Here is a 27506-nt window from a genome sequence, read left to right as displayed (position 1 = left end):
TCAGGAAGAGATCTGGCTGAACCTGCACCTCTCCCAAAGGCCCAAGAACCAGTTTCCACTTCAAGGATCAAAATCAGTACAGGTTAATCTATTGATCCTGGTTACCTTGTAGAGAGTGTCCCCAGTGGTGCTATGAGTGAGCTGAACTACCACATAAGCATGTAGGAAATTAGAAGCAATCATATCAGGGACAAAAGGTGTACTTTCATCCTGGAAAATGATGGCTACAATGTCATTCCCAATGTGACGCTTCCGCTGAAGCTGGAGAGGAAAGAAATAATGGAGAAGGCAGGTGAAAAAGAGCAGAACAGTGAGCTGGGACCTCAAGCACCAGTCTGCCTAACATCTCAAACCCATCTGTTCCACCAAACCCCTCGTCACTACTTTTGCCATTACTCCAGCCATAATTCCCAACATTATACAGTTAGTCATTCTCCCCTCTATGCAGTCCTTCTTCAAACACCTCTCCTCTCCCAGCCATGCTGTTGTAATCCTTACTCCTCCTTCTGATACCTGCTGGGAATCTCCCTCTGTGAAGGGCAGCTTTGTGGACACATGAAACATGATCTCCTTCCCCCGGAAATTTGTATAGACTGACTCGGTGCCTGTTTGACCTCTGGTAACATCCAAGCCTCCCCGGAACCTGAGCAAATCCACACCATAGGTCAGGCAGTAGAGAAATGAGAGAGCAGAGAGAAGACAGACAGTATCAGTAACTAGTACATCAGGACTAGACAGACAGTATCAGTAACTAGTACAACAGGACTATCAAAGGTACTTTTTAGGAAATCAGTGATAGAGAGGCACAAATCTTCCCCAAACCAATGCACTGACTGAAGCCGCACCATGTTTGTGCTGGTGAACATACCAGCTTGCTAAAAGCTATGAAGCTAAACCAGGGATCCTCAAGGTAGCTACTTTCTCTGGCATTCTTCTGAGAAACACACTCCGTATCTTAGAACTACAGAAGGCATGGGCTGCCCCACAGAAAGAGCTTGAAACAATACTGCCCCATACCACCGTGAAACCATCTTGTATTTGCACTGCCAAATAAAATTATTCTTGGCTGATACTGTGGGTCAGATTGAGATACCAGGAGACCTTTAAATCAAAATACCAGCAGAGACCTAAGCTCCAACTAGTTCCCAGACATGATGGCTGACAAAAGCATCCAGGGCTTCTTCACCTGCACTGGGATTTAGAAGACAGCACTTTTCTAGAAGCTGGGCTGTAACAAGAGTCCCAGCCTCAGAACACATGATGTTCCCTAACTTAATCTGGCTTTCCAGCTGCACTGGGTACGCACCCACGGAAATCCTGCAGCTGAATCTTGTCACCAAGGAAATCCAGGAACTCCAGGAAACCCTGACTCTCTACTGTGTTACTGAAGACTTCTTCTTCAGTTGTCTACAGAAGGAAAGCAGAAGTAGTAAGAAACACAAGGAGTACAAAGAACAGGCAGTAATTTCTATAGACAGTTCAACCAACAAACATCTCTGCTTGAATACATTTGCAATCTGGGCCACCCGTGGTCCTGGAGTCCTCTGCCTCAGCCCCAAGCTGCTATGAGGGTTAGAGTTAGGGCTCAGAGATCCACAAAGCCTACAGCTCCAGGGACCTGGGGGTGGAAGAGGCATGCCAAGGGCAGCACAGCACTGGACCAACATCACTGCCTCCACAACCTTCACCTGGCCCACCTATGATGCTGGGGACTTCCACCTCAGCCCCAAGCTGTCATTAGGGTTAGACTTAGGGTTTAGAGATCCACAAAGCCTACATTGCCACAGACATTGCAAGTGGAAGAGGCATGCCAAAGGAACCACAGCACTGCACAAACACTGCTGCCTCCAGGCCACTGCTTCTGGGCAGTGCAGACCTTGCCATTACATTCTTTAAGCTAAGAAAACTGACTCTGCATTTTTCCTCAAGTAACATGGGATCTGATGGATCTTACCTGTCCAGGTTTCTGGTAGATGACCCCAAATTTGAAGTTATTGCTTATGACATGTTCATCAAATGCAACAATAAGCTGAGAAGCCTGAGGTAATGAAAACAGAAATTATCAACTGGATGCCATTAGCCAGAGCTTGATGGAAAAGTGATATACAGACATATCAGAACACTGTACCTTGGGATAGAGGACAGGGAAGAAGCGTTCAACATTCACATCCTCACACAGTAGCTGTTGAGTGAGAGAGACAGGGAAACAGAAGTGTGATTATCATGTGCCCTGGCTTGCTGCAGGCATGAGAGTGTAGGCACTGTTTATAATTATCTGACAGGAGCCCCTCCAGGCAAAAATTCTGAGGTAAAATTAGAAGAGAAAGAAGAGAAGGTAAATGGAAGGATAAAAGGGAACTATATGATAGTTCTACTGGGGAGTAGTAGAAGAAGAGGGAAATGGGAAGACAAGGGTGAAAGTAACTTGAAGAATAAGGCCTTAAGACAAACAGGCAAGCATGAATCTCACCTTTGCCATCTGAACAGCATTGGGAAACTCATTCAGACAGGAAATGGGAATTAGGTCATGTTTGGTGCCAGTACGAGTCCTGACACAAAACAAAAAAGGCATTAGAGACATGGCTGAAGGGAGACACAAGCAACACTGGCTCTTTATTAAAGAAAGAGTAGCCATTTCTTCAGAGTATCATTAAAGCAGTTAATTCCAGAGAGTTAATTTCAACCCTGGTGCATAAAATCACTGGAAAAGCAAAGTATTTTCAGTTCTTACTGCCCAGCACTTGTTGTGGTGAGCAGAGGAAGACAAAACAGGAGCCCTTAGCCTCTTTGCTCCTTTACACTCCTGTCTACCTTGAAGAAATATTTTGCTTTCCCACACACACCATTTTCACTCACAGAAATCTAAATATCAAAATACAATTCATGGTCATAGAATAATAAGGGATTCCCACGATCAATGAAGGCTTGAAAGATTGTTAAAAGGTCTGTTAGAAACAGCCTAGGAAAGCAGAGTAAAGGAGGTAGAAACTGGTGTAGCATTGTTCCAGAAAGCTGACAGAGGAAAGCTGCCTTCCTCTTTATATGTGTATTTAAGGAGAGATATCTTTCTAAGGAAGAAGAAATATTGGGTTGTCAAAAGCCTCTTCAGACCATTATAAACAAGCTATTGAGCAAAAAGTACTGCATATAATAAAATATCTTAATAGAGCAATAACTACCCTTTTGTTCCTTCCTGGTGTCTTCCACATAGGAAGATAAACATTCCCAGGCACAGCTCACAAACAGGCTCTCTCTTTATTCCCAGATTATTGCTGGCAGTCTGGAGCATTCTCTGCAGACACTCAAGGAAACCCACCAGTGATTGTCTTATAGCTAATTCCTATGCTGTAGGAACCCAGAGTGCTAGAATATTTCTCTGCCTGTTTTTAAGGGTTCTTACCCCCCTGAACAACACTGTTTTAACCTCCAACCTTGGAAAAAAATTACCAACAGTCAGACAAGAACTAGAAAATACAGTGGTGTGAATTAGGTGATAGACTACTATGTAAGATTGTCACAGGGTGAAAAATTTAGAGCTTTTGGGCTTCTCTTTGTAGTAAATAGATAAGAGTAAAAAATATCAACATGGAGGATTGTTGTTGTTCTCTAAACCTTCTTCTCCTTCTTCTACTACTCCATGTTGTGCAGTAAAAGTAGTTTGGAATGACTGGATAGAGAATTCTGCAGTTCCTGCCCGTGTTACTGAATAATTGGTAGGAAAGTGAAAATAATATACGTTTTTAGTAAGTATTGGTTAAATTATCTTTAAAAGGCCATGTAAATCTTGATAATTGGACTTCTCTCCTGCTTTCTGTGCTCTGTGTTATGCCTGGGCCACGCTAGTGGCTCTGTTCCTCAGATAAGACTTAATAAACAACTATCCAGCAGCATTGAAACTCCAGGAAAAGTCTCGGTTTATTCTTTGAAACTCCTTGCAAGGACTTTTAGAAAATTCTCTCCCATCAGGAGGGACTTGATTTATGGCATGGTTCAGTGTCACTATTGCAACCATTTTTTTCCCTCAGTCCTGAACAAATCCTTGTCAGTGGCAACTGTACATCACTTGGTTCCAGTAGCATATTGCCTACTGGGAGTGCATCCAGACTGTAGTGTGGTAAAAAGCTTCTCTGCAGCAGCCTCTCACCTATGCAAGATCCTTCTCTGTTCTCCTTCTAGTTCATTCAGCAGCTCTCTCTAGGTAGTATCTCTCTTCAAAACCCTCTCTAAGGGTTATGGCTTCACAGACTGCCCTGGGAATCTAGGGAATGTTCTAGATCACCTTCAAGGTGATCTCAAGTACAAAGCCTGGGCTAGGCTGTCCTCCATTAGGCAATCCATATTCTCCTAGAGAGTACTCACATGTCTCTTAAGTACACAGAATAAACACAAAAACTTTCCATTTGAGGGAAGAACAGGTATTTTTCACACAGGTACTACAAAGATGCACCTGTAAGCACCACACCAGCTTCCTTAAGGAAACTGCTGAGAGCAACTCAAGAGCAGGAGGCAAGGAAAAAGGGCTCAAAGGTTTCTTTGCAGTTTCTTTTCTCTCCAGAAGAAAGACATGAAACTCACACCCACATCTATGCAGAGGAAGCGCAAGTTATGTGCACGTCAATAACAGGCACTGTTACCTCAGCAACAGGCGTAGATTTTCCTGCTTCTCGATCTGTTCATACTTCACAGAAAGTACTAGGTACCCCAAGGACATGTCACTGGAGTAAAAGTTCTGGTGCTCCTGCAAACAGGAAACCAAAATGTATTATTCCCAACACACTTCCTGGAGAAGCTCACCAGGTTACTTTTTTTGCGTACAACCCGTCACTCAAGATTAGCTAATTTTTAATTTAATTAGCAATAGCATGCTTCAAAATGTGCATATGTTGTCTTCCAGACCACTTGATCATCAGTGCATGAGCATATCAGTCAAAGTGCATCCAGTCAGTTCAGTTCCTCCCCACCTGTCCAACATCAGAAGAGCTTCTGAGAAGGAAGAGTATTAGAACATTCAGTAACACATTTTGAAGAAACTGAGTTTCTTGTAAATAAAATCGTATCTTTTGTGGACTTTCCCTGTATCCATTCAGATTCTGCATGACTAAGCAGTGTCTCCCACACATTCAGCTGGATGTGGCTGTGGGAATTTTCTGTCTAAAGAGTAATGATTGCAGGATCAATATGGTATATGGTTGACCTCCAAGAGTGCTCACATCCCAGGAAGGATACAGTCAGTAAGCAAAGAGGTTTTGCAGACGAAGACTGTTCTCCACAGTGCCACTAACACTGCCCGAGCTTTAGCGGAGTGTGCCTGGAACACTGTCACTCAGTCAAACAATGAAACATACTGCAAACATTTTCACAGTCTCTATACATAAGTGGCTGTGGCCATACATTTCTCCTGGGTATACAGCCATGTTCCAGTGTATTTTGTATATTGCTATATCATATATATTGCTATATCATCTCTAACCTCAAAAGGCTAAAGCCTTTTGACACAGGATATGAATGGAAACCTCCAGCACAACAAAAATACTATTTAGGTGAAATTGTGCAGAAATGCCTTGATCGCTCCCACCATCCTAACGGAAAAGCATCCTCATGCATGACACGGAAGTGGGACAGTAAGTTGTATTCAGTTGTACAGTCAAAACTTGCACGATTTGGAATATGTTCTGTGAAAGGAATACTCCAGGCACAATAAATTAGTGAAGAACTCACTGGGAGCAAAGTGTAATTTGGTAAAAAATGTCAGCTCCTTCCTCAGTCTTTTGCCTAGAATATATAGAATATACATATATATATATATATGCCTAGAAGGTCTGCTCTGGCTCTGATAGATCACAACCTCTCTCAACACACTGGTAAGATTGTCTTTTGCTGTCTAAATTTTTTGTATTAGTCATAGTTCTGACTCACTGTCAGAAATAAAGACACATCTAGTGAAATACTCTGATATCTATGTGGACACAGCCAACTTGAAGTTAACAGACATAAACCAATCCTCTCCTTGAAACAAAAAATAGGAATAAGTAAGACTATAGTCACTATCCTAAACCAAAATGTGAAGATGTTGCTATCTAACTTTTTTAAGTATTAAAGATGCCATTGTCCTCGCCTCCTCTTTGAGACAGAAAAAAACCAACACCAGAACTGCCCTGTTACTGACTAATGGACAAGACGTTCCATGGCTGATCAAACGAGACAGTCTGGAAAAGGTAAGGTCTAAGAGCAGCCAAGATGCACACAGAATAATATGGCCTCTAGCTGCAGTGTTCAAATCACAGAAGTCCAGTGTGATCTGTCACACTGGTCAATAATAGTACATGGGAAGAAAAGCTGAAATCAAAGGAAGCCACAAAGGACAGTTTATTTCTCCTGACCATGACTTTCAGGATACTAACAGATTTTTGGGATGTGAACGAGAATCAGGTGCAGTAACCAAGGGCAGAAAGACAGAGCAGCTGAGGAATAGAGACAGATTCAAGGAGCAAAGCAAGACCATGTCCCACAGTGAGTTGAAGTCTAGAATCAAAATTCATAAACCAAAGAAGTCAAATGCCAGGCTGGATGCCCAAGACAGGCTGTAAAGGAAAAAGATGGCACAATGCCAACAAAAAACCAGAACTAGACGGCAAAGCAAAAGAAGAGGAACCAAAGCCTGAGGTTAGCTGCAGCTAAAAGTAACACTGAGTTGCAAAGACCAGAAATCAAGATGCCTTTTGATGAGATTTCTAAGCCAGACCCCAACAGATTTGATAGAGAGGGATCTCCGTTGCTTTGGAGACTGGGCTATCAGCTCTGCAGCTGACATAGCCAGGCAGAACTGCACAAATGGGTGCAATCCTCACTGTGGAATGGGCACCAGAATTAGTGGAAGTCTTAAAATAACTGAATTTTTGTCAAAGCCACTCTGGCTATGTAGCTTGATCCTGAATGTAAGCCTGGGGTTTAAACTGAGATCTGAGCAATTGTATGGATGAATAAACCTATAATGTACTCCTTATGACTTTCTTTCTCTGTAAAAACACATACGCAACAGAAGTCAGACTCAGATTCCTTCAGTGGACAGCAGCCTTTATTGTTAGCTGTCCTGGAGTTAGAGAGGAACCATCAAAAGGCTTTACAGTTGATACTGAACATTGCAAGTCAGTGATGACAAGATACCCTGGAGCTGAGATGACCTATGTATTAAGTACAAATTTGTTCAGCCCCAGAAGCAGTTTCTGTAACATTTAATATAGTCTGAAAGCCAGATCTAGATTTCAAATAGATCTCTGTTAAAACAATTAAGTATCTTCCATGGGCCAAGGGAAAAGACTAACAGAACACGCAAGGAATGCTGACAGTTTGCCCAAGAAGTTTTAAAGCCAGTAAGACATCTGCCATCTGCAGCAGCTTTAACCAGCACAAAGAGAGGACAGCATAAAGGAGAAATACATGATCACATATGAATGCATAGCAGAAAGCTTCTCTCATCAGCACTGAGAGATGCAAGTGCTTGTGAAACTGCACCCTAAGTTTATTTGACTGGCAGTTCCACGGTGCACCTTTACTAAATCCTTCACGGCTTCAGGCTACTTCTCTTCATTGCAGCCTTCAAAAACAACATAGACATTGAATAATTTTCACAGTATAAGACATAAGGTTTTATAGCCTTCTTCCTTAAAGGCTAAATTACTGTGTAATTATTGTGTAATCATCATATAAAATACATGAGGTAAAGAAAAGGAACTGAGCTATGGCTTGAATGTTCCAGCACTTTTTTTGGTGCTTGTTTTACAGGGTCTGCTGTAAGATGTTCTGCAAAAAGTATCACAGAATTGTCCAAGTCTGAGCGATCTACACATGCACACCCACAACAGAGACATGCATATTAAGTCTGTAGTACCACACAATACTTTGATCTCCCATCTTGCTTAAAGGATATTCCCTAAACCATTGTCTATGCCTCCCCCACCACATGATGCTTTCAGACTCTTCTTCAGCTAAGAACTGTTGGCCATTATTCAAAGCATGAGACCTTTCCTGACATTGCTGAAATAATCTTCCCATGTTATCAGCAAAAAAAGGACCCAACACAGCATCAAAATCACTGCTATCACTAACTCTCTGCACTGAAGAAATACTCTTCTAGTGGAAAAGCACTGAGCTCTCACCTTAACTAAGCTTTTAAACCATGGGCAAGGTTTTCTCATCATGGGTAGAGTTTTTTGTGACAAGAGTCCTGTTCACCTTGTTCTTTTCTGACAGTAGCTTGCTCAAAAACTTGCATGTTTAATTGAATATGGACACACATTCATGTCAGTTAAGGCAAAGAATAAAACACTGGACACCAGAAAAGGAAGAACATAGAAAGAGTTTTTCTGTAGTACTGAGGCACCGATGGTTGGGCACTTCGCAAATGTGAAGCCCGATGACAGAGGAAGTCCTGGATCTAACTCAGAAGGAACAGTGATGATATGACCTTCCTTGAGCAGGACTATGGACAAGATGAGCCCCAGAGGTCCCACCCAACCTCAACTGTTTTGTGATACCAGGTCAGCAGTGAATCCTACAATCAGACTGAAAAAATCATATCCAAATTTGGCTATCATCCTATCTGGCTCTGGAAGCCTTCAAGTACAACCCTAAATTTACCATGACAGAAAAATAATTACAGGTGGCATACTGAAAGCTTCCAGAAGGTTACAGGATAAATGTCCATGAACAAATTACACAGCAGATCTGTCAGTCTTGAGGGGAAACCTCCAGGAAGGCTTCTTTTTTTCCCCTAATTATTTATAGATCATATTAATATCATTTTCCACTGCTGCGGAACAAGATCTGCTACAGAAGATCACTCTGACAAAAGCCCAAATACTGTAGAACAGGTCTCCAGCACTGTGCAAAGCACCACCTATTCCTGGTTTTGAACTTACTGAGCAGTCACTGAGGGAGATCACCGAATAAGATGCAGCGTGAGCATCCTTGTCAGGCTTCCTTACCTCCTTATGCCATGAACCAAATCTCAGAAAAGATCATGGGTTCTTCTCACTCGTTCTTTATGGCTAATATCATCCTGAGATTCAATCTGGTAATCAACCGAATCCCTAAACAGGCCTGCCCAGATGGACCTTAATGGCTGGCCACTTAACATTCACTTTATGAAGTCTAGCTCTGTTTCCCTATGTGTCAAATTGGAATTTTTAAAGTCATGGAACATTTAGCACCAAACTTACTTAAATCAACAGCTATAAAACACATGGTCCAGTTTCATCATATACATTCCGTAATGAAGATACACGGAGGGAAATGGACTGTTCTGCTTCCTAGTGAGGAGCTTGCACTGTCAGTGCTGAAGTCCCCTCTAAAAACAACGCCATTTCCAATACTATTACACTTTTTTCCACTTGTTACCCCAAGGTTGGTATCTGTATAGGAGCCTCAAAAGACCTTCTTAACCAAATAAAAGCATTTCCTGTGCAAATCTTTCTATTAATGCACAGGATGATGCACATTTCACAATGGGACATGACCAATTTAAAACACCACAGACCATATTGTAGCGTGCACCTCATTTACATCAGTTCAAGGCATCATAAGGAACTGAAATGTAGCAGCAGTGCAGACATTTTTAAGTCCACCAGAGAAAGTCTGAGAAACATTTCAGCCTTGTGGCTGGGTGGGCAAAGAAGGCTCTGAAGGTCACCCTTACCTTTCCCAGAAAATGTTTGCGGTACAGCTTGGCTGTAGGGTCACTTTCCAGTTTCACTTTACCACTCCAGGAAAAGGGTACCTCAGACAGAGCTGGACTCAAGCTGGAGAGGTTGTGGCTGGTCCCTTCAATCCAGTAGCCCCCAAACTGGGGAAGGATAATGAGAGGATATGGCCACCCTTTCTGTAATACCTACTCAGAAGGACAGAGAACAAACATTAAAACTGACAAGTCTGTAAGCTGGAAAGCCAATAAGCTGAAAAACCAATGAAGTCAAAGGACAGAGAGAGAAGAGAGCAGTACTAACCTACCTCATGGATGCTGGGGTAAGGAATATACTCCTCTTCTGTCTGAAATCAGAACAGGCCATTAGCAAAAAACATGTGACATCTTTTAAAGTATTATGCTCTCATGATTGTGCAAGCTGTGCCCCCAGCTTCCATTCTGCCCTAGGTCAACCTTAGAGTTTTACTTTAGGACTTAAGGTCAGACTACATTTCCAAGGTCTCAGCATTATCATATAAAACTTTGAGAACAATAAATTTAGGAGTCAGATTTTACCCACCCTCCTCCTTGAAACTACAGAGAATATAGGCATGCAAAAGAAGGAAGCGGGCAAACCATAGACAAATTGGATGTGGTTAGGAGTGACAACCTCTGTCCTTTCCTTCCACACAGTGTTAGACAGCTGCTGTCCTGCAGACAGGGATGACAGTAGGAATGGTAGAAAAAGTGCTGTTATTTACAGTGAGATTGAGGCTGTGTCATCTCCATGGCTGATCTGTGGTATGCATCCGAGCAATGCTGAGGTGTGACTCAGAGAACAGAAGCAGTATCTGAGCCAATTTCTGCCAGTTGGATGCTCCCTCCATCACCACAAAGAGCACTGACTATCTCTGTCAGAATAAAGCTATGTCAGTTCTCTCTGTGACTTTTTTATACGTCATCCCAAGATCAAAGTCAAGTTTGATTTTAAGGTTAGTGGGCCTGAGCTGAGACTGAAGAAATGGAGAGGAAGCATTGAGGATTTAAGATGGGAATCTGTCCTTATTGCCTTAATATTGGGCAAAACAGGTCAACTTTCTAGTAGCATCTCTATGAGTCATCCAGCGGACTACTGAAATAAGTACTATGTGTTTTTATAAATATTATTACAGCTCTTAAATTGAATAAATTTAAGAAACTACTTAATCAAAACTAACACTTTTAATAATAACAAACTCTTACTGGAACCACTTAAATTAGAAAAAGGGAAGTGTTAATTCTACTTCATCTACATAGTTTCACCCTCCTGTGCTGCAACTAGGAAAAAAAAAGAAAATAAAAACAGCAAGCGTAGAAGTGTTCTTGGGATGTTTGTAGACTCCCTGTTCATTCCAGTATGAAATATATTGCAAGCCAGGTCAGTAATTATCTGCCATTCTCAGCAATTTAAGAGGCAATAACGACTTGGCCTGACCTTGAGAGGAGCTGGAAGGGAACACCTTTGTTCATCCAGACGACTCCCCTGGAAACATAAAGTCACAGACAGTGAATCCTGTATTTTAGCAAGTTTGTTTCACTTACCCTCTGTGTCCTTCTTCATATCCTCAATACACATATTTTGTCCCTCTATAAAATCTTCCATTTTAAGTGAAGTTGGAAGATCGGTATAAAAATGAAAAGTGAAGCTAGAACTTGGCCAGTCCCCTAATCTGGCATTAAAACTGAAAAGCTACCCCCAAGCTTACACCTCTTAAAAAGCAGACAACTGGCAGATATTAAAAACAATCTCCCAAACTGATTCTCTAATCTCTTCTAGCTACCTTCCTTCTTGTCCCAAGGGGGGAAAAAAAAAAAAATTGAATGACTACGAGGTGGGTTGGTACAACAGGGCAAAAGGCTGCCCTAGTTTCTTCCTGAATCAGGAGTTGGCATCCAGACTTGATTTTCCTTCTTAAGGCTATTCCATCCTCTGCCTTCTCACCACGGCAAAGTAGCTCACTTCCACCACACCTCTGCAGCAGAATCACACAAGAAAAGGACAATTTTAGAAGAGAGCCCCAACACAGACTGAGCAGAGGCCCAGACCAAAATATATGAAGGTCAACAGGCCATAGTCCAAGTGAGCCTCACAGACAGAAGAGTAAGAAGCAGAATTTGCATCATCAGGTAGGAAGGTGAGGATCAGGATCTAAAATGTAGGTTTCTCTTACACACAGTACATGAGTATTCAACTACTGTCACCTAAATCTTGGAACTCTCATACTGGAACATGATGCTGAGACTACATTTCTATATACCATCAGTGACTGCTTAATGGAGTGGCTAACCAGGGATTCCAGACAGGATAAGCAGCTCTTGACTTTGTTGTGAAAATAAGCAGGATTGGATTGATAACAGCCATGCCTGTGCACATATTCTACAGTGGAACTAGCTTGTCAACTAGATTCTGGTAAAAATAGGTAAATCTCAGAGGAGCGCTACAGTGGAGACTTAGGAGGCTCAGGAATAAAACTTTTGGACAATGTTCCAGCTGTACAGGATGCAAAAACTGCTAGCATAGCACCACTAACACTGAGCAAAAGCAACCTTACTATTGAGGGTTCATAATAATCAGGATGCTCTTTGCAGGAGCAACAAAGAAAAAAAAAAAAAAAGAAAGAAACCCAACATCTACTTCACATAAAAACAAGGTTTTAGGAAAATGAGAAAGTTTATTAAAAAAAGCTAAGAAGAAGCCATAAGAAAACCTAAACTTTCATGAAATCATGAAGAGCAAGACCTTGAGTATACAACAAATGCTTAACACCTTTAAAAAACTCTTAAAAACATCAGAATTAAACCAGTATGGCTAAACTCCAGGGTAAGGGAGACTAGTTGTGGATGCATGAGGTTATTCTTCAGAAGTCTGAGGTTGAGTTCAATCACAAAAAATAGCAGTAACAACAAATTTCAATTGGTTAAATATAGAAACACAGTAAAGCAAGGAAGGAACAATGAGCAGATAACAAAAAACCAAATTATTTTCCTTAGCTATAATAGGAGAAAGAGGCTTCACATGTTATCTACAGGGTGTCACAAGATCAAACCACAAAAGCTGAGCTTTGAGACAGTTACACTCCCTCCCCAGCAAAATTGTTTTTCTTTTGTGTTTTCAGCAGTGGAGACTAAACAAATACCAGGCTGGAAATACTCTTCATAGCAAAACTTTAGAATATATGCTTTGAATTGTGATGTCAGTACACAGCACTGACAAAATGAACAACCAACTATTAGGATGTGGTGAGTTGTGAAATTAAGATGGAAAACAGGGTGACAAGAGATCTTTATATTTTGCAGAGGTAGTAACCATTTTGCATTTAGGGAAGTTGTGAAGGTGGAAAAAGTCGAGTGCATGGAATGTACGTGCTAAAGAGTGTTTTGTTGATGTGGTCTCGAGTTTCAGTTGTCAACCTTCTGAGTTGAGGTTCACAAGGAAGACCAGGTTCTGAAACAGGGATGTGGAAAACAGACAGAAAGTCCTGTGCACTGTCAAAACAGGACTGAGACAGGAGGGACACATAGGTACAAAGCAGCAACAAACTGTGGGAAGTACAGGGACACACTTGCTGTGCACAATGAGCTTTCTGCACTTGAAAATGGAGATTGGGAAATTGCAATTTTCTAATATTTCTCTCTCCTTCCTTGGCATTTTTGGCAGATCTGATAATGGCAAGAATTTTCTAGTTTCAAAGGAGGTCCTGGTAGGAGACCAGTATCTCAGCAAGGCCTGAGGGAAAACTTTCTGGGCTGCTGTAAAGGAGCTCTGTATCAGAGCCTCTATAGAGAGTACAGGAATGTACCAGCACATTCCATGACTCTGCACTGTTAAGGAAGCTCCTGGTAGCCTGGAAGCAGAAGATGTAAGTTCAAATCTACCAACCTCTCCTCTGGAGTGAAGCTTAAGGTAAGAATAATGCAGCCCTGGGCTGTACAGTCCAAAGCTTTCTTTTAAAGGCTAACCAGGACCACAGGAAACTTACAGCACAAGTTGTTGGAAGAATCAAAGCATGGGAAGAACAACTGCTTGATGAACACTGTCATTCCTCAAAACGGAGAGGAATAAACTGCAGCAGTCTCAGCCACTCCTTGAGACATCCTTCTGGTTGGATTTGGTTTGGCTTGCAGCACTGCCTTTAAGGAAAGGCTTTCCCTCACTGTTTCCCTGGGTAGCTTACTGGAGACAGCACCAGTCTGGGAATCTCATATTGCCAAGGTCTTGTACAGGGGAAACACCTGGCCTGAGCAGGATGGAAGAATGAATGACAGAGAAAAAAGTGTCCAGACCCAGAGTCAGGGTCCAACGTGGCGTAACAATACATGATAATGCACATATTTTATGGGGAAAGAGCAGTGCCTTGAGGGAGCCTAGTTCAAAATAGGCAACTTGGATACAAAAGGGGATACAGGAAAAAGAACAATGAAAGTAGTTGTGAGAAAACAAGACTAAAGAATATGAAGAAACCATAAGAATGCAGAACAGAGGTAGTGAACAAAAGCAGTCAAGTGAAGAGGCATTGGCTATGCAAACATACGAAGATCTGAAATATCTGAGCTTATTGGATGAAATAAAATTTCCTTGTTTTCCAATTGCCTGCACTGCAAAGCAATCCAGGAACAACATATTACTAAGTGTCCTTAATACAGTATTTGTTGTGACTGCACTATGTCTGTAAGCACAGAACAAAGTGACCAGTAGCTCATTCATTTCCAAGAAATGTATAATAAAATTGAAGAGAAGGAAAAAAGAGAAAGAAAAAAAAAAAGGCAAACTTCTTCCCCAGATCTCGGGGTTGGTTTCAGTGCAAAAAATTAAATTACCTGTTAATTCATCACACAAAATGTGAAATGGCTATCCTAGTTTTCAGTTGAACAATTATACTCCAATCCAATTGTTAAAGTACTCAAAAATCAATTCTATCCTGAGGCTTTTTTGTTATTATTTTATAGGAGAAATGTTCAAGTCTCCTGCTTTGGCTTTTACTCACTTTGATTGCTTATGAAAATCCCATATTTCGTTTGCAAGAATGGTTCAACAAATCTAAAGGATAGTCACAGTCATATGGAAGGAAAGGGAAAGCAAAAACAAACAAAAGAGAAAAAATAACTAGTAAAAATCTTGAAAAAGATAATAAAAATATTAGGAAGAAATATTAGGATAATTTTTTCTTTTGGAAAACATTTAACTTTCAAAAAGTCTGTTAGACAGCAGTTACTGATTCTCCTAGTGCAAGTCAGGTGACAAAACAAGCTTAACTAGAAAAAAACAAATGCTATAAAGGCTTAACAATGGACAGCTAAGAAAACATCATAGATGCAAAATTAGGCAGTCTGCATGCCTTGGAAATTCTCATCACCTCCCTGTTATCTCTCTAACTAAAGAGGTGCAAATCCAGTCAGATTTTCCATATGGTAAACTGGGAGCTGAGCAACACTGACAATCTTAAGCAACAGTCTTCCACTGTGGGACACACGGTAGTGACTCTCTCTTATCCATATTTCAAAAGGCCTGGGAAGGACCGTCATAACCTTTCAATATGTGCTTGAACTGAAGCAGATCTACATGCTCAAGCTTACTTTCCTGCACAGAGTTAAATGAGCCAGGCACACTTACAGAGCTTGCTACTCTAAAGCAGCAAGAATACATCCCAAACATAGTCTGGATGTTAGTAAATTGGTTTCAAGGTCTGTGTCTGTCTACACATGAATACATGGCAGATACACCTTCAGCCCCTCCCTCCCACACTCCTCCTTGCCCAGTCTGCCAAATGGGACTTCAGCCTCATAACTCTATACTCAGCATTTTGCTGCTACCTTCTACCTCCTCACCTTTATAGTCTCACTAAAGTCTGGCATTTTCCTCATATTCATAATCTGATTCATAACCCAAATTCCAGAAAAGAAGTTAAATGGTTTTGGTAAGTTTAATTTCTGCACATAATAAAAGGCAGGAGTTATGTGCCACGCTATGTGTTATGTTAGGTCAAGGTTAAGCACAGCACTTTAAAGAAGGTGCACCACTCAGGGAAACTATTGGTAACCTGGCAAGGATGCTCTGAGAACACATAATCTGAAAAATTTGAAGACTTTATTGTTGGATATTTAACGTATATAACAAGCCTATTATTATATTACTATTTCTTTATCTGATACAGAAAAGTGGAAAAAACCAACTCAGCCCTATTTTAAGTTTATAACATTATATATGCAGCTAAATGCATGTATTTCTGTGTAAGAATTAAGCCAGAGTCCTTCTTTCTTGCACAAGTTAAAGACAGGACCTATAGTAGTTATTTATTAAACTGTCTGACCTTGCTAAATGCAGTTAGGTTAACATCCCATTATACCTGCTACCCAGCAGAACAGAGTTTCCTGAAGAAGATGCCAGAGATACCTTATTGCGACTTTGACTTTCTCTCAGAATCACACTTCTGCAAAGAACAGACAGAATTATAATAACCTGTGTCTATTGCTTCCATCATGCTGACTGGAAAAATGAACACAGAAAAATGCTTTTGAAATCCCATTGAAGAGTAAGAGATTGAGCCTAGAAGACCTAAAAATTCTGCAAGCCCGCATCAACGGGTATTCTGAGTGAAGTGAAAGGACAAATAGTAGCTGATTATTTGTTTGCTACAAAAAATTAAGAGATCCCAAAGTTTGACAGAATTACTTCTCCTTACCTGCATTTTTTCAATCATCTCAAACAAGTCCGCAGTCTGTGAAAAGGGAAAGACAACAGGGAAAAGTAATTTGACATTTGCAGAAGCTAACATTATCTTCTGGTGACTCAGATACTGAAGAAGCCAACAGTTCCTTCCATATAACAAAGGAACTACTTGTTTGCTGAAGACATGATGGAATTGTTCTTCCGTAATTGGCAGCATGGACAAAACAAGTGGCCAAATTGTCTTCAGTTTGTGTTGCAAAAGCTTGACCTGAAGCCCGGTCAGTTAGGTATCAGGAATTTCTCTATTTCAATAGGTCAGATTGACTTGACACAGTATGGCATAAGAACTGATCAAATTAGCAAGTTTAGGATTCTCACAGAAGGAGGCAACTATAGCTGTAAGACATGCATGCACACGAGCTTGATTTCAGTCATTTCTTCAGCACACGTAACTTCTGCTCAAAGCACACACCAACCCTGGGCCAAACATGGTCTGCTTTTACCTTGTTGGGGACAGCAGGAGTGAGGACACATGGAAAACCTTCAGTGGGAGAGTCTATAACATCACTGAAACCCTGCACTGCCTCCTCAGACCTCCTGCAAGAGACAGAGGCAGAAAAGGAAAAAAAAGAAAGAAAAAGTTAACTCTTAAGAGAATTCAACATGTCAGTGCTTGCTTGCAGTGTCTCCTTTGCCTTCTGCTTACCATTCCTCTCCCCAGGCCATTTCTTGCCTGTAAGGAAGCTGTCATTCCCTGTGAGAATCCCAGAGGCGGCTGAACTTGCAAACATCCTGGATGTAGCAGCAAAAATTTTCTGGCTTCTGACTGCTCTGTCTCTGCTCACATACAATATTTTCCTCACAACTGTCATGTAAGTGCTGAATGATCTTTCTCTGCCAAGTTCCTCTTCCATCATGGATTTGGAGCACAATAAAGACATGTCTCACGAGAAGCTTTGTAATCAGATCTCACAACAGAACCATATCAAAAAGGATGAAAGTAGTTCTGAACCACCACTGAAATCAACTCCTAAAGGACAGCCCCAGCTGCCACAGCCTGGGTATTAGTCTCAAAGACAGGAGCATAACAGAGATGGCACTAGAACAGAACTGGTAACACCCTACAGAGAGGCAGACACAGTTTTGTGTTACCACTGCTGGTACAGCCAGCATGGAGATTAGGTGAGCTTTTGTTTGCACATCTGCTATGGAAAATATGTTATTACTATGGTCCCTGCTGGAGCAGCAGTGTGTACAAACAGAGAAGTGTGTACATTCAAAGAAGAGAAAATAAAAAGCCATACAAACAATATGCTGTAGTTTAGAAGACATACATAGCATTGCCCACGGCACTACAGACAGTCTCACTGCCAGCTGCACCTCTCCTACTGTTACTTAATAAACATTCCATGCCACTCACAGTTTTTACTAGCAGTCACAAACTGAGGTTAAGCCATGGTGAAGGCCACATAGGTGAGGCTGGGAGCTAAGCACAGGTTTACAAGAGACAGGACTCATTTACTTTGTAATGCAATCATGAATGTGATTTTTATGTGGTCATAGAATCACAGAAGGGTTTGGGTTGGAAGCAACCTTAAAGATCATCTAGTTCCAACCCCTCTGCCAGATGTCACCTACTACATCAGATCGCTCAGGGCCCCATCCAACCTGGTCTTGAACACTTCCAGAGATGGGCCATCCACAGCTTCTCTGGGCAACTTGTTCCAATGCGTCGCTATCCTCTGAGTAAAGAATTTCTTCCTAACATGTAATATAAATCTCTTTTCTTTTAGTTTAAAACTGTTCCCCCTTGTCCTGTCACTACCTGCCCGGGAAAAAGTCGCTCTTCCTTTTTAATAAGCCCTTCTTAAGTACTAGAAGGAAGGTCTGCCCTGGTCCTTCTTTTCTCCATGCTGAACAACCCCAGCTCTCTCAGCCTGTATTTGTAGGGAGGAGCTCCAGCCCTCAGATCATATTTGTGGCCTCCTCTAGACCTACTCTAACAGGTCCACATCTCTCTTGTGCTGGGGATCCCAGAGCTGGGTGAAGTATTCCACGTGGGGTCTCACAATAGCAGAGTAGAGAGGGAAAATCGCCTCTCTCAACCTGCTGGCCACTCCTCTCCTGATGCAGCCCAGGATATGTTTGGCTTTCTGGGCTGTAAGCACACTCTGCAGGCTCAGGTCTAGCTTTTCCTCTACCAGAACCCCCAAGTCCTTCTCCACAGGGCTGCTCTCAATGAGTTAATCTCCCAGTCTGTGCCCATGTCTGGGATTGCTCTGAACCAGGTGCAGCACACTGCACTTGGACTTGTTGAACTTCACGAGATTCTCACAGGACCACTCGTCAAGCTTGTCCAGGTCCCTCTGGATGGTCCCTTCTTCTGTTGTGTCAACCACACCCCTCAGCTCTGTGTCATCTGCAGACTTGCTGAGGGTGCACTCAGTCCCACTGTCTATGTCATTGGTAAGAGATATTAAAGATCACCAGTCCCAAGACAGAGCTCGAGAGACACCATTCATCACTGGCCATACAACCATCACACAATACATATAATAATCCTATAATGCAATCAAGAATTGCTGTCCTGTAGCTATCAGATGCACGACTGCTACTGCTTCCATGCTGAGACTGGTCATGCAGACCCTTGCTTTGAAAGCAGTGGCTACACTCCCTCTTGTACGGAGGTACAACATATTTCTGTAATCTTGAAACTACTCTATCACAAGCTCTTAGAATCATAACGCTCACCAGTTCTCTGACAATTCACAGTTCATTCTAGTGGCCCAATGGCATCATGTAACTTGCATATAGGCTCCTCCACACAAAGTAACACAATGCTTCCATCCCATAGTTTTCTCCTGAAATTCGAATGAGAGAGATCTGTGTAATGCACCTAGAAATTAATGCCATAAAATACCTGGGAGGGAAGATGTAGGAGTTAGTCTTGAAAACCTAAAATAAATATTTAAATAGTTTGATGGCAAATGTAATTTAAATTAATATTAATACTATACTAATACATGCTTTATTTATCATCTTATTCATTTACTTGAAGAATGTTTGGGATGAGCAAAATTTATGTCCAAGGCAGTAGATGAAACATTTTCACTGTCTCTTAAGTTTCTGTTCTGTGAGCCCTAAAAAGGTAAGAGCTTAATTTGATAAATTCTTGTTTTCAGAAAGAAGTGTAACAATAGAACCTTTTGTGCAACTGGATGTCCTGGGGCCTTGTTGCATGCTAGTGTTTTCTTTGGCATGTCGCTGAGTTGAATGCTGAATCATTCAGAGGAGTTAAATACACACCTGCATCACGGAAATCTGGCGGTTCCTACATGAGGTCAGTGTGGCCAGTCCTGCCCCTGTCTTCTCACCATGAATTCATCTCAACACTTTGGACTGACTGGAAAACTTTGGGCAGAAACTGTTCCTTACCACTGAATCCTAGTACAGTTCTATTGTCCAGCTGAGTCCAGAAGATGCCAAATTCATCAGTCTTACCATACATTTAGAGATGTTCACAATTCTGTAATTATCCCAAATTAGGAATATGCCTCGGGCCTTTAAAAATCCTAGAGAATACCTTAGATTTCACATTATCTTTAATAAAATATCACAAAAAATTGGGGCTATTATAATTATTGCTTTAAAGTCCACATTCAGTTTCTGGAATTTTTAATTTCTGGAACGAAATGCACTAGACTGTATTACAGAAAGGGAACATACTTCTTTTAAAATTGGAACTTCAAACTCTTTGATCACAGAAAAGAAGAACATCATCCTTCTGAAAAAGGAAAGAAATTCTGCAGATTGGGAGAGGAATATTTATGTGCAAATGTATACTTGCTGAAGCTTTATTCTTAGGACACGGCAACAAGGGGAAGCATAAGGCCTAGAAAATGCAGAAGGCTAAATTGGGATTTTACTATTGACAGTAGCCAGTGCATTAATTTCAATCAGGCAGTCAAACTAAATGTAGGCAATGCTGATCCACTGATAAATTCCACTCTCAATTCTGAAATGGAACAAGAAGAACCTGTGCAGATCTCTAAGCCACTACAACTCTTCTCACGCCTTCTATTCCTGTCTTGCAGCATCGTCTGCTATTTCAGTCACGGGATCTCTCTACCCAGCTTCCAAAATCATTGCTATCTGCTGTAGCTGAGCCAGTTCAATAACATAGTCAATGCAAATATTTGCTCTAAGAAAAACACAAATTGGACAGAATTTCATACATTATTTCATAAATATTCCAGAGCACACGGGGTTTTGCTGAACTCTAAAAGACAAGTGCCCCAAATCCTCAGGTAAGTGTTTTCCTGAAAGTTCACAGGGAAGCAGGTGTATAGCTGTTGTAAATACTTTTGCTAATCTGGAAGCCTTCCAATAGGAGAAACACCACAGCATGATTTGCAGCTATCAATGGAACAACAATCAGTATAATAACTGGTGTCCCAGCCTGATAAGAGTTTCTTGCAGGGAGACACTAATACATTTTTTAAATCCTTCACTAGAAGGGACAGGCAATTCTAAAGAACTGAAGGTAATGTGAGAGAAGAACAGGCCTGAAATGCTCGTAATGAAAATTCTGGACAACCACTTCTCTTGAGCAACACCTTCTGTTGTTTCACTCCCTTGTTCCTGCCTTAGAGAGATGCGTTTGCTTTACCAAATACAATTGTTAGGTATTTGGTGGAGACAGCTGAAAACATGACACGAATAGCCCTACTCTCAGAACACCTGTACAGCTTTGAAATTTGCTTACACATAGATTCCTCGAACTCAAGAGAATTAATTACTGAAGCAGAGCTAGGAAAAGGAAGCAACCACTACAGATGAAAGGCGTTTTGCTCTCAGCTGGTCACAAACTTTTTGCCCCCAGACTTTGACTTCCAGTAAGGAACCTCTCTTCCACCCGAACTCCTCTCTGGCTCTCTCCCGTGGAGGCCGCCGCTCCCATTCGTGGGCAGCCTGTGCTAAGGACTTCGTGCACCCACAAAGAGGTGGGCAGAGTACCGGGAGGGCCTGGAGAACCCCGCCAGCTCTTCCTGCCTGCCAGGTACTGCCCTACGGGGCAAGAGAAAGGAGAACTCCAGAGAGAAACTAATCTTAATTGAGAAGTCCCAGTCGGAGAGATCCCCCACTCCCACGACGGCAGAAGAAAGCCCGCCGAGCCTCCCTCCTTCCCTCCCGGGAGAGGAGCACCCGATGCCGCCCCATGGCCCGCCTCCCCCGGCCGGAGCGGGGCCGGGAGGGACGGAGGGAGGGAGCGAGGGCCGGGCCCACAGCCAGAGCCGGACCTGCTGGCTGGGTACGGCCATCGCCTTCTCCCCTCCCCGGCTCTCCGCCCTTCCAGCCAACCCGCGAGGACTCTTCCTGCTGCTCCAGCACTGCGCTCCAAACGCCGGCAGCCGCTGCCCTCCCCCGTCCCCGGGCTGCCCGGGAAAGGCACGGCCCCAGGCCCCGCGGCCGCCGGCGCCGGCACCGGTCCCGGTACCTACCCTCCGCTGGCTCCGGCAGGGAAGCCGTGCTCCCGGGAAAACATGCTGGACTGCTCCGTTGAGTCAGCTCCCGGGTTCCCTCCTCGGGAGCCTGCTCTCCCCCGGCCTCGCCATGAAGAAGGGCACAGGCTGCCTGCCGGCCCCCTGCGAAGCCGCGGCTCCCGCCCCCACCCCTCCTCTTCCTCCCGGGCCGGGATTCACCGGATAGACAGGAAAGGGACCCGCACGGCCGGGACCGGGCCCGGCGGGCAGCGGCTCTGGAGAGGACGGAGGGGAGGAGGAGGAGGAGGAGGAGGAGGGATGGAAGAAGAGGAGACAAGGGGGGATGGGGTGATGACTTCTGCCCCTCCTCCGCTGTGGCAGAGCGGTTCCCCCTGGAGCCCCCCGTTTTGGGAGCCCATGGATGGCGCACAGCATGCAGGAGCAGCTGGTGGGACAGCCGGGCCAGGGACGCTGCTCTCCGGGCTGTCCGTGAGGGTAGCACAGCCACAGCCTAGACAGGGACAGCAGAGCCGTCCCTTGTTCAACTCTGCTGTAGAACAAGATCATATCTCCAGGCTCTCAGTGTCCAGTGAGGAAAGTGAGCATCAAAGCAGTTCTCCAGAAATCCCCATTCTCTTCAAGGGAAGGCTAGGAAGATACTAAACCCACTAAATCCAAATCCTTGGCATTTGGAGCTGACCTACATCAAGTACCACAGAGATTTGGCTCTGCACCCCTTATGTGAAATAGCTCCCTGATCCAACGTGAAAACTAGGGAAGCTCAAATTTTCAGGGGTCACAAACCCCTTGACCACATGTATTTGCATTGACTCATCAACAGATCATCATTCCTGACAAAAAAACTGAGCATGAGAAGATGGTCTGTCATAGCAAGAATATGCATGTACCTGTGTTTAAATGAGAACACGGAGTTCTTCTGGACACGTATTTTTTCCTGCGCTTGTCAGTTTCATTCCACAGGATGATGTCATGTTTTCTCTTTGCATCAAGACCTAAAAAAGCAGCAGCTACAACCTTACGCCAAATGTCAGCCTTGCACCGGGTTTGTTCTAACTCATGAAGGGGATATAAGGAAACACAGAACAGGAGACAGAATTTGCCAGAAAGCTAGAAAGATGCAAAAGAAGAGTGCAAACAGTATGCAGACAGACCAGACAGAAAATATGAGATAGCAGATAGAGATGGGGAAGAAAATGAAAATGCAGAGAGCAAGGAGTTATATCAAAGTTTTAGGGATGAATGCAGCATTTTTATCATAATGCTTCCTATAAACTGTACTCATGAAAGACCTGCATAGAAATGATTATGAGGACTCCAAGGGTCTGTGGATGGGCAAAGAGACTGTAAGGAGCAAGGAATCAAAATAGGTCACAACTTTGAATGGACAAAGAAAGGGCCCGCTTGCTGTTTTTAGTAACTTGCATGAAGTCCAGGTGACTCAATTTCCTCTTGTCTACCTCTTTTAATTCCCCAGAAGATCTGATGCTGGAGCATGGGCCAATTAATACATCCTCACTCCAACCCAAATGCCTCACAGATGGGCCCAGGGCACTGAATACAGCAGCTGCCCTCTGAGCAAGCAGGTCTTACTCATTCACCTGAATCTCTGAGCAGAGATGTGACTGGACCAAGGCAAAGAGCCAAGCTTGCCATTTCTGCTGCATCTAGGAAGGAGGAAGAGACATTATTTTTTGCTGTTAGAGAGAGCTGCCAGCAGTAACTACTGCCCTCCCCCATCTCAGGGTCATTATCAGCAGCACTATCAAGCCTGGCCATGGTGAAATCAAAGCATACAGAGAGGCTCAGGTCTTTCTGCCATTCTTATTCTTCGGCAGCTTGCCACGACAGACAAGAGCCAACTTTGTTCACATACAAAACCACACTGAGCTCAGCTTTCATTTAACTGTCTCACAGCTTTACCTAACCTTCTGTCTAACTCCAGTTGTGTACAAAGCCCTCAACATGCATAAGCAAAACAGCAAACAATTATTAAATACCCTAATTGCTGCTCTAATTAGCCTCCTTTAGCAATAACAATATGAATAAATCATATGTAGGCAAATCACAGGACCCCTTTCTGTTCCTCAACTTACAATCAAGGTAACGACTGTTACTATTTACCCTGCTGATGCAAAAATATCACCTAATGTAAGCCTGGAGTTGTAGTAAGTAGAATCAGCTCCTATTGATACTTGCATTCTTATATGACTAATCCAGTGTACTCACAGTCTCAGATTTTAATCCCTATATGTGTCCATACTTGCATAGATCATGATGCATTTTATAGTTATTGCATGTTTCAGGGACTGGCATATAAGTTTTTGTTCTTTCAGGTATCCTTGTAGGCACGTTAATATACGTATCACAGTAATTAGTGTCTATACCTTTTGCTATGTATTTTCCCAAATTTTGTTAGCAGATTTTTTCCATGCGTTTAATTTTATTAGCATTTTATCTTGCTCTCATAGGAAAAGTCTGTCTTAGCTGTAACACAGAAACTGGTCCCTGCAATTCTGTTAATTGAGTCATTGTAAGAACATCAGCAGCTCCATGGAAGCTGCGCAGTACCACATAAACACAGCAGTATATCCTTCAAGGGTAAACTCTTCAGGGCAAAACCTGTAATTTTTTAAGTTTTATTTCAATATTACACAAACTCATAGCTGCATCCACAGACAGAAACATACATGTTTTCACATCAGCTGTTTCCACAGATCTGTGCACACAGCTTCTAAATATAGCACCGGGTGTGCACAGACAGCACCTCCCGCAGTGCACTTGGACTCCTCATTTTATGTCCAGGACTGACATAATCAGGGTGGGATTCCTTTGAGTCTGGGCAGACCCTGTTTCATGCCCCTCTATCCCTTTAGTTTGTTTCATTTCCTACACAGACATCCGCTCTCCCCACCTCCACTCTCCCTTTCTCTCTCTGCAACTGCTTCTCTACACAATGCAGAATAGCACAATGTCTTTTAAAAAGCACACAGACACTTTCCCTGATGAGGCTGAAACTGCCCCAAACTCTATCCATTACACAACGCCACGTAAGCAGCAGAGAAGATCTGGATCAACCCTCCCCCACCTATCTTTGCTCCCATTCCTTCTAGATGCAAAATATTTTTAATTGGCATTGCAAGCAAGATGAGAATAAAAGCAGCTAAGCTGTTCATCCCCTACCTGAGCAAGGATCTCTCATCCCCAGCTGGTGAGCAGATGGAGACAGGGAACCCAGCTGCTCTCCTTTCCTTGCACTATCAATTATTCACGTAGGTTGCAGTGTCCTCCCTCTCCCTCCCTCCCTCCCTTTCTCTTCCGCTGCCCCCACCTGCAGCTGAATGGAGATCGAGCAGGTCGGTGCTGTCACACTTGAAACTAGAGATCATTGTCGACTGAACAGCCAGCCTGTGGAGCAGCTGTGCTCTTAAGCAGAGAAGATTTGCCCTGGCAGAAGGGGACAGACTGGCAGCTCCAGAGGTGGAAGACAGGCAGCTCTGTACATCCACATCCTGCTCCCTGTGCTTCTAATCCCAGACCTGCAGGGATGACCTTTACAAATGAGAGAGGGGTTTTGCTTTTTTTTACCATAGAAAAGCACATTTTTCTAGTCCTCTCAAGTATAATGACAGTTATTTGGTGACAGTGAACTGGGTTATGCGAATTTATGTGTATAAGATCAGAGTAGGAAGGGAAAGTAGAAGACTGGAAAAATCTGAAACCTGATTACGTAGTACTGATGTAGTCCCATAGCAAAGGCACTGGGAGAGGATAATTTAAGGGGACAGGATGACATGGTACTTTCTGTAAATGCTTTTGGAAATCATGAGTCATGAGACGGACCTGTGGGTTGGAATGATTGTTCAGTCACAATTGTTGTTGATAATTAAAGGATTCTTATGTGGTACCAGTCTTCGGCAAAGGTAAAATGAGTTCTGGCAGACCTAGGTCAAGGTGTTTAAAGCATTTTGCCTTTGTAGAGGGCTACTACCCACAACTGGGTGAATGTTCTAGACCTGCCTCACAGCAAAATTAGGTTCAAGTCCCAGGACAAATTAACCACTCCATTTCGCACAGGAGTAACTCACCCTGAATCATCCTGGTCCCATCAGTCTGCTGGGGCACCCTCCTGCTGTGTCATCTCAAACATCACAGTAATTTGTTCTGTCAATTCTTCCCACGACCATAGCTGTGGCAGAATCACCACAAATAAAAACCCCACCACACTAGGATGCTCAAATAGCAGGTCATCAAGGCTTTTCTGCCCTATTTAACTTTTCCCATCTTTTGAAAAAAAATGTCTGCAGGAATTTTACCAGAAGTAGTAAAGAGTTTCCTGAAATTGCATTAAAAATAAAATGCCTAATAGAAAATGTTGGTATTGCAACCACAATTGTGAGTAAAACTCCTGAAAACCAGCAACTCTTTTTAAGAGGGCACTGGGATTGTGTTTAATTATCTTCTTGTTTTCGAAACTCTACAGATCAAGCTTTGTCAAGCATTTCTCCACAATTCTGCAGGCTGGAAATATTTAATTTTAGATAAAGTCATCACCTTTTTGTTTTCATGTGAGCATTGGAACCACCAAGTTCTACAGATGGAACAACAACAAATTTTCCAAAGATTTGTTTTGTGCAGTTGTTCCAGGTCCAAGAACTCTAATTCAGTCTGCTGGAGCACTTACAAGACCCTTCTCTTGTGCTGAATCTTTGATGAGGTTCACTTTGATACCTTTACCTCCTTTGGATCTTTTTTCCCAGTTGACTATTTTAATTAAATTTATAGGAACCTTTTATCCGAAGTAACAGGAAAAAAATTCTCTTTGATATAATTATCAAAGAGATAATTATCAAATTATCAGAACATAATTTTAAGAAAAATCAAATCAACAGATTATCTTTGAGACCTTGATACCCTCATTTTGGTAGAAGGTAACTATTCTAGAAGTTACAAAGGGATAATGTTATACATGCACAGACAGACTGTCTAAAGTGTGCTTTATTTCCAGAAAAGTAGATTAAGAACAAGACATGGTAAAACTCAATAAAAGAAAATCAGCATTGTAAATATTAGAAAAGCAGTCATTTTTGGCTTTTCAGTAAGCAGCAAATATCAATACCTGTGCATCTACCTACAGATATAGGAACATAGATTTACACACTTTTTTCTGAATATTAGACTCATATTTGGACTAATTGTATGACTATTTTGGTATCTTAAAATTTAGTATTATTTGTATTATATACAATATACAATTTATATACTATATATATACAATTTATATACTATATATGATTTAGTATTATTAGTATTATATACTCAAAATTAGTATTATTCATAACCTAATCAATACAATTATAACATCCTGCCATTTATACAAATCTTTAAGTCACCCTTAGATTATAAACTGACTGGGTCTTCCCATATGTCTGTAAAGACTGTAGAATAAATTGTTTCCATATAAATACTAACACTTCACATTTCCTTGCCACCTTTATTTGAGTATCTCACAATACATTACTGATATTGGTTCCTGTTATTAGCAGTGTTCCCCATAAGAATAAACTGGCACAGAGATACTGACCCTCACTATCGCCCAGGGTCAGAAAAAGGAAACAGA

At 42.3% G+C, this 27506-nt stretch overlaps 1 protein-coding gene across 21 annotated transcripts in view; it reads right to left on the bottom strand.

Moving 5' to 3' along the window:
* Positions 1 to 25369, bottom strand: part of LOC125321404 (rap1 GTPase-activating protein 1-like) — a 57422-nt gene extending 32053 nt beyond the window's left edge. For 3 of the 21 annotated variants that reach the window (XR_007201532.1, XM_048294191.1, XM_048294190.1), the window contains exons 1-13: positions 21887 to 22147; positions 16889 to 16982; positions 16399 to 16434; positions 11154 to 11201; positions 10006 to 10044; positions 9695 to 9886; positions 4635 to 4738; positions 2471 to 2549; positions 2129 to 2182; positions 1955 to 2038; positions 1307 to 1407; positions 514 to 643; positions 106 to 261 (exon numbers count right to left, since the gene is read on the bottom strand). Coding sequence is in view for 16 of the 21 variants with exons in the window: in XM_048294191.1 (XP_048150148.1) it covers positions 106 to 261; positions 514 to 643; positions 1307 to 1407; positions 1955 to 2038; positions 2129 to 2182; positions 2471 to 2549; positions 4635 to 4738; positions 9695 to 9886; positions 10006 to 10044; positions 11154 to 11201; positions 16399 to 16434; positions 16889 to 16982; positions 21887 to 21930 (1161 nt within the window). In the remaining 5 variants the exon portion in view is untranslated. The other 18 variants (XR_007201534.1, XR_007201535.1, XR_007201533.1 and 15 more) reach the window with 14 other exon arrangements.
* Between the last annotated feature and the right edge of the window lie 2137 nt (positions 25370 to 27506).

This window comes from Corvus hawaiiensis, chromosome 2 (assembly GCF_020740725.1).
Source record: "Corvus hawaiiensis isolate bCorHaw1 chromosome 2, bCorHaw1.pri.cur, whole genome shotgun sequence".
NCBI classification, from domain to species: Eukaryota; Metazoa; Chordata; class Aves; order Passeriformes; family Corvidae; genus Corvus; species Corvus hawaiiensis.
The sequence above is the reverse complement of the archived record's forward strand: the minus strand, read 5'-3'. Positions and strand labels throughout refer to the sequence as shown.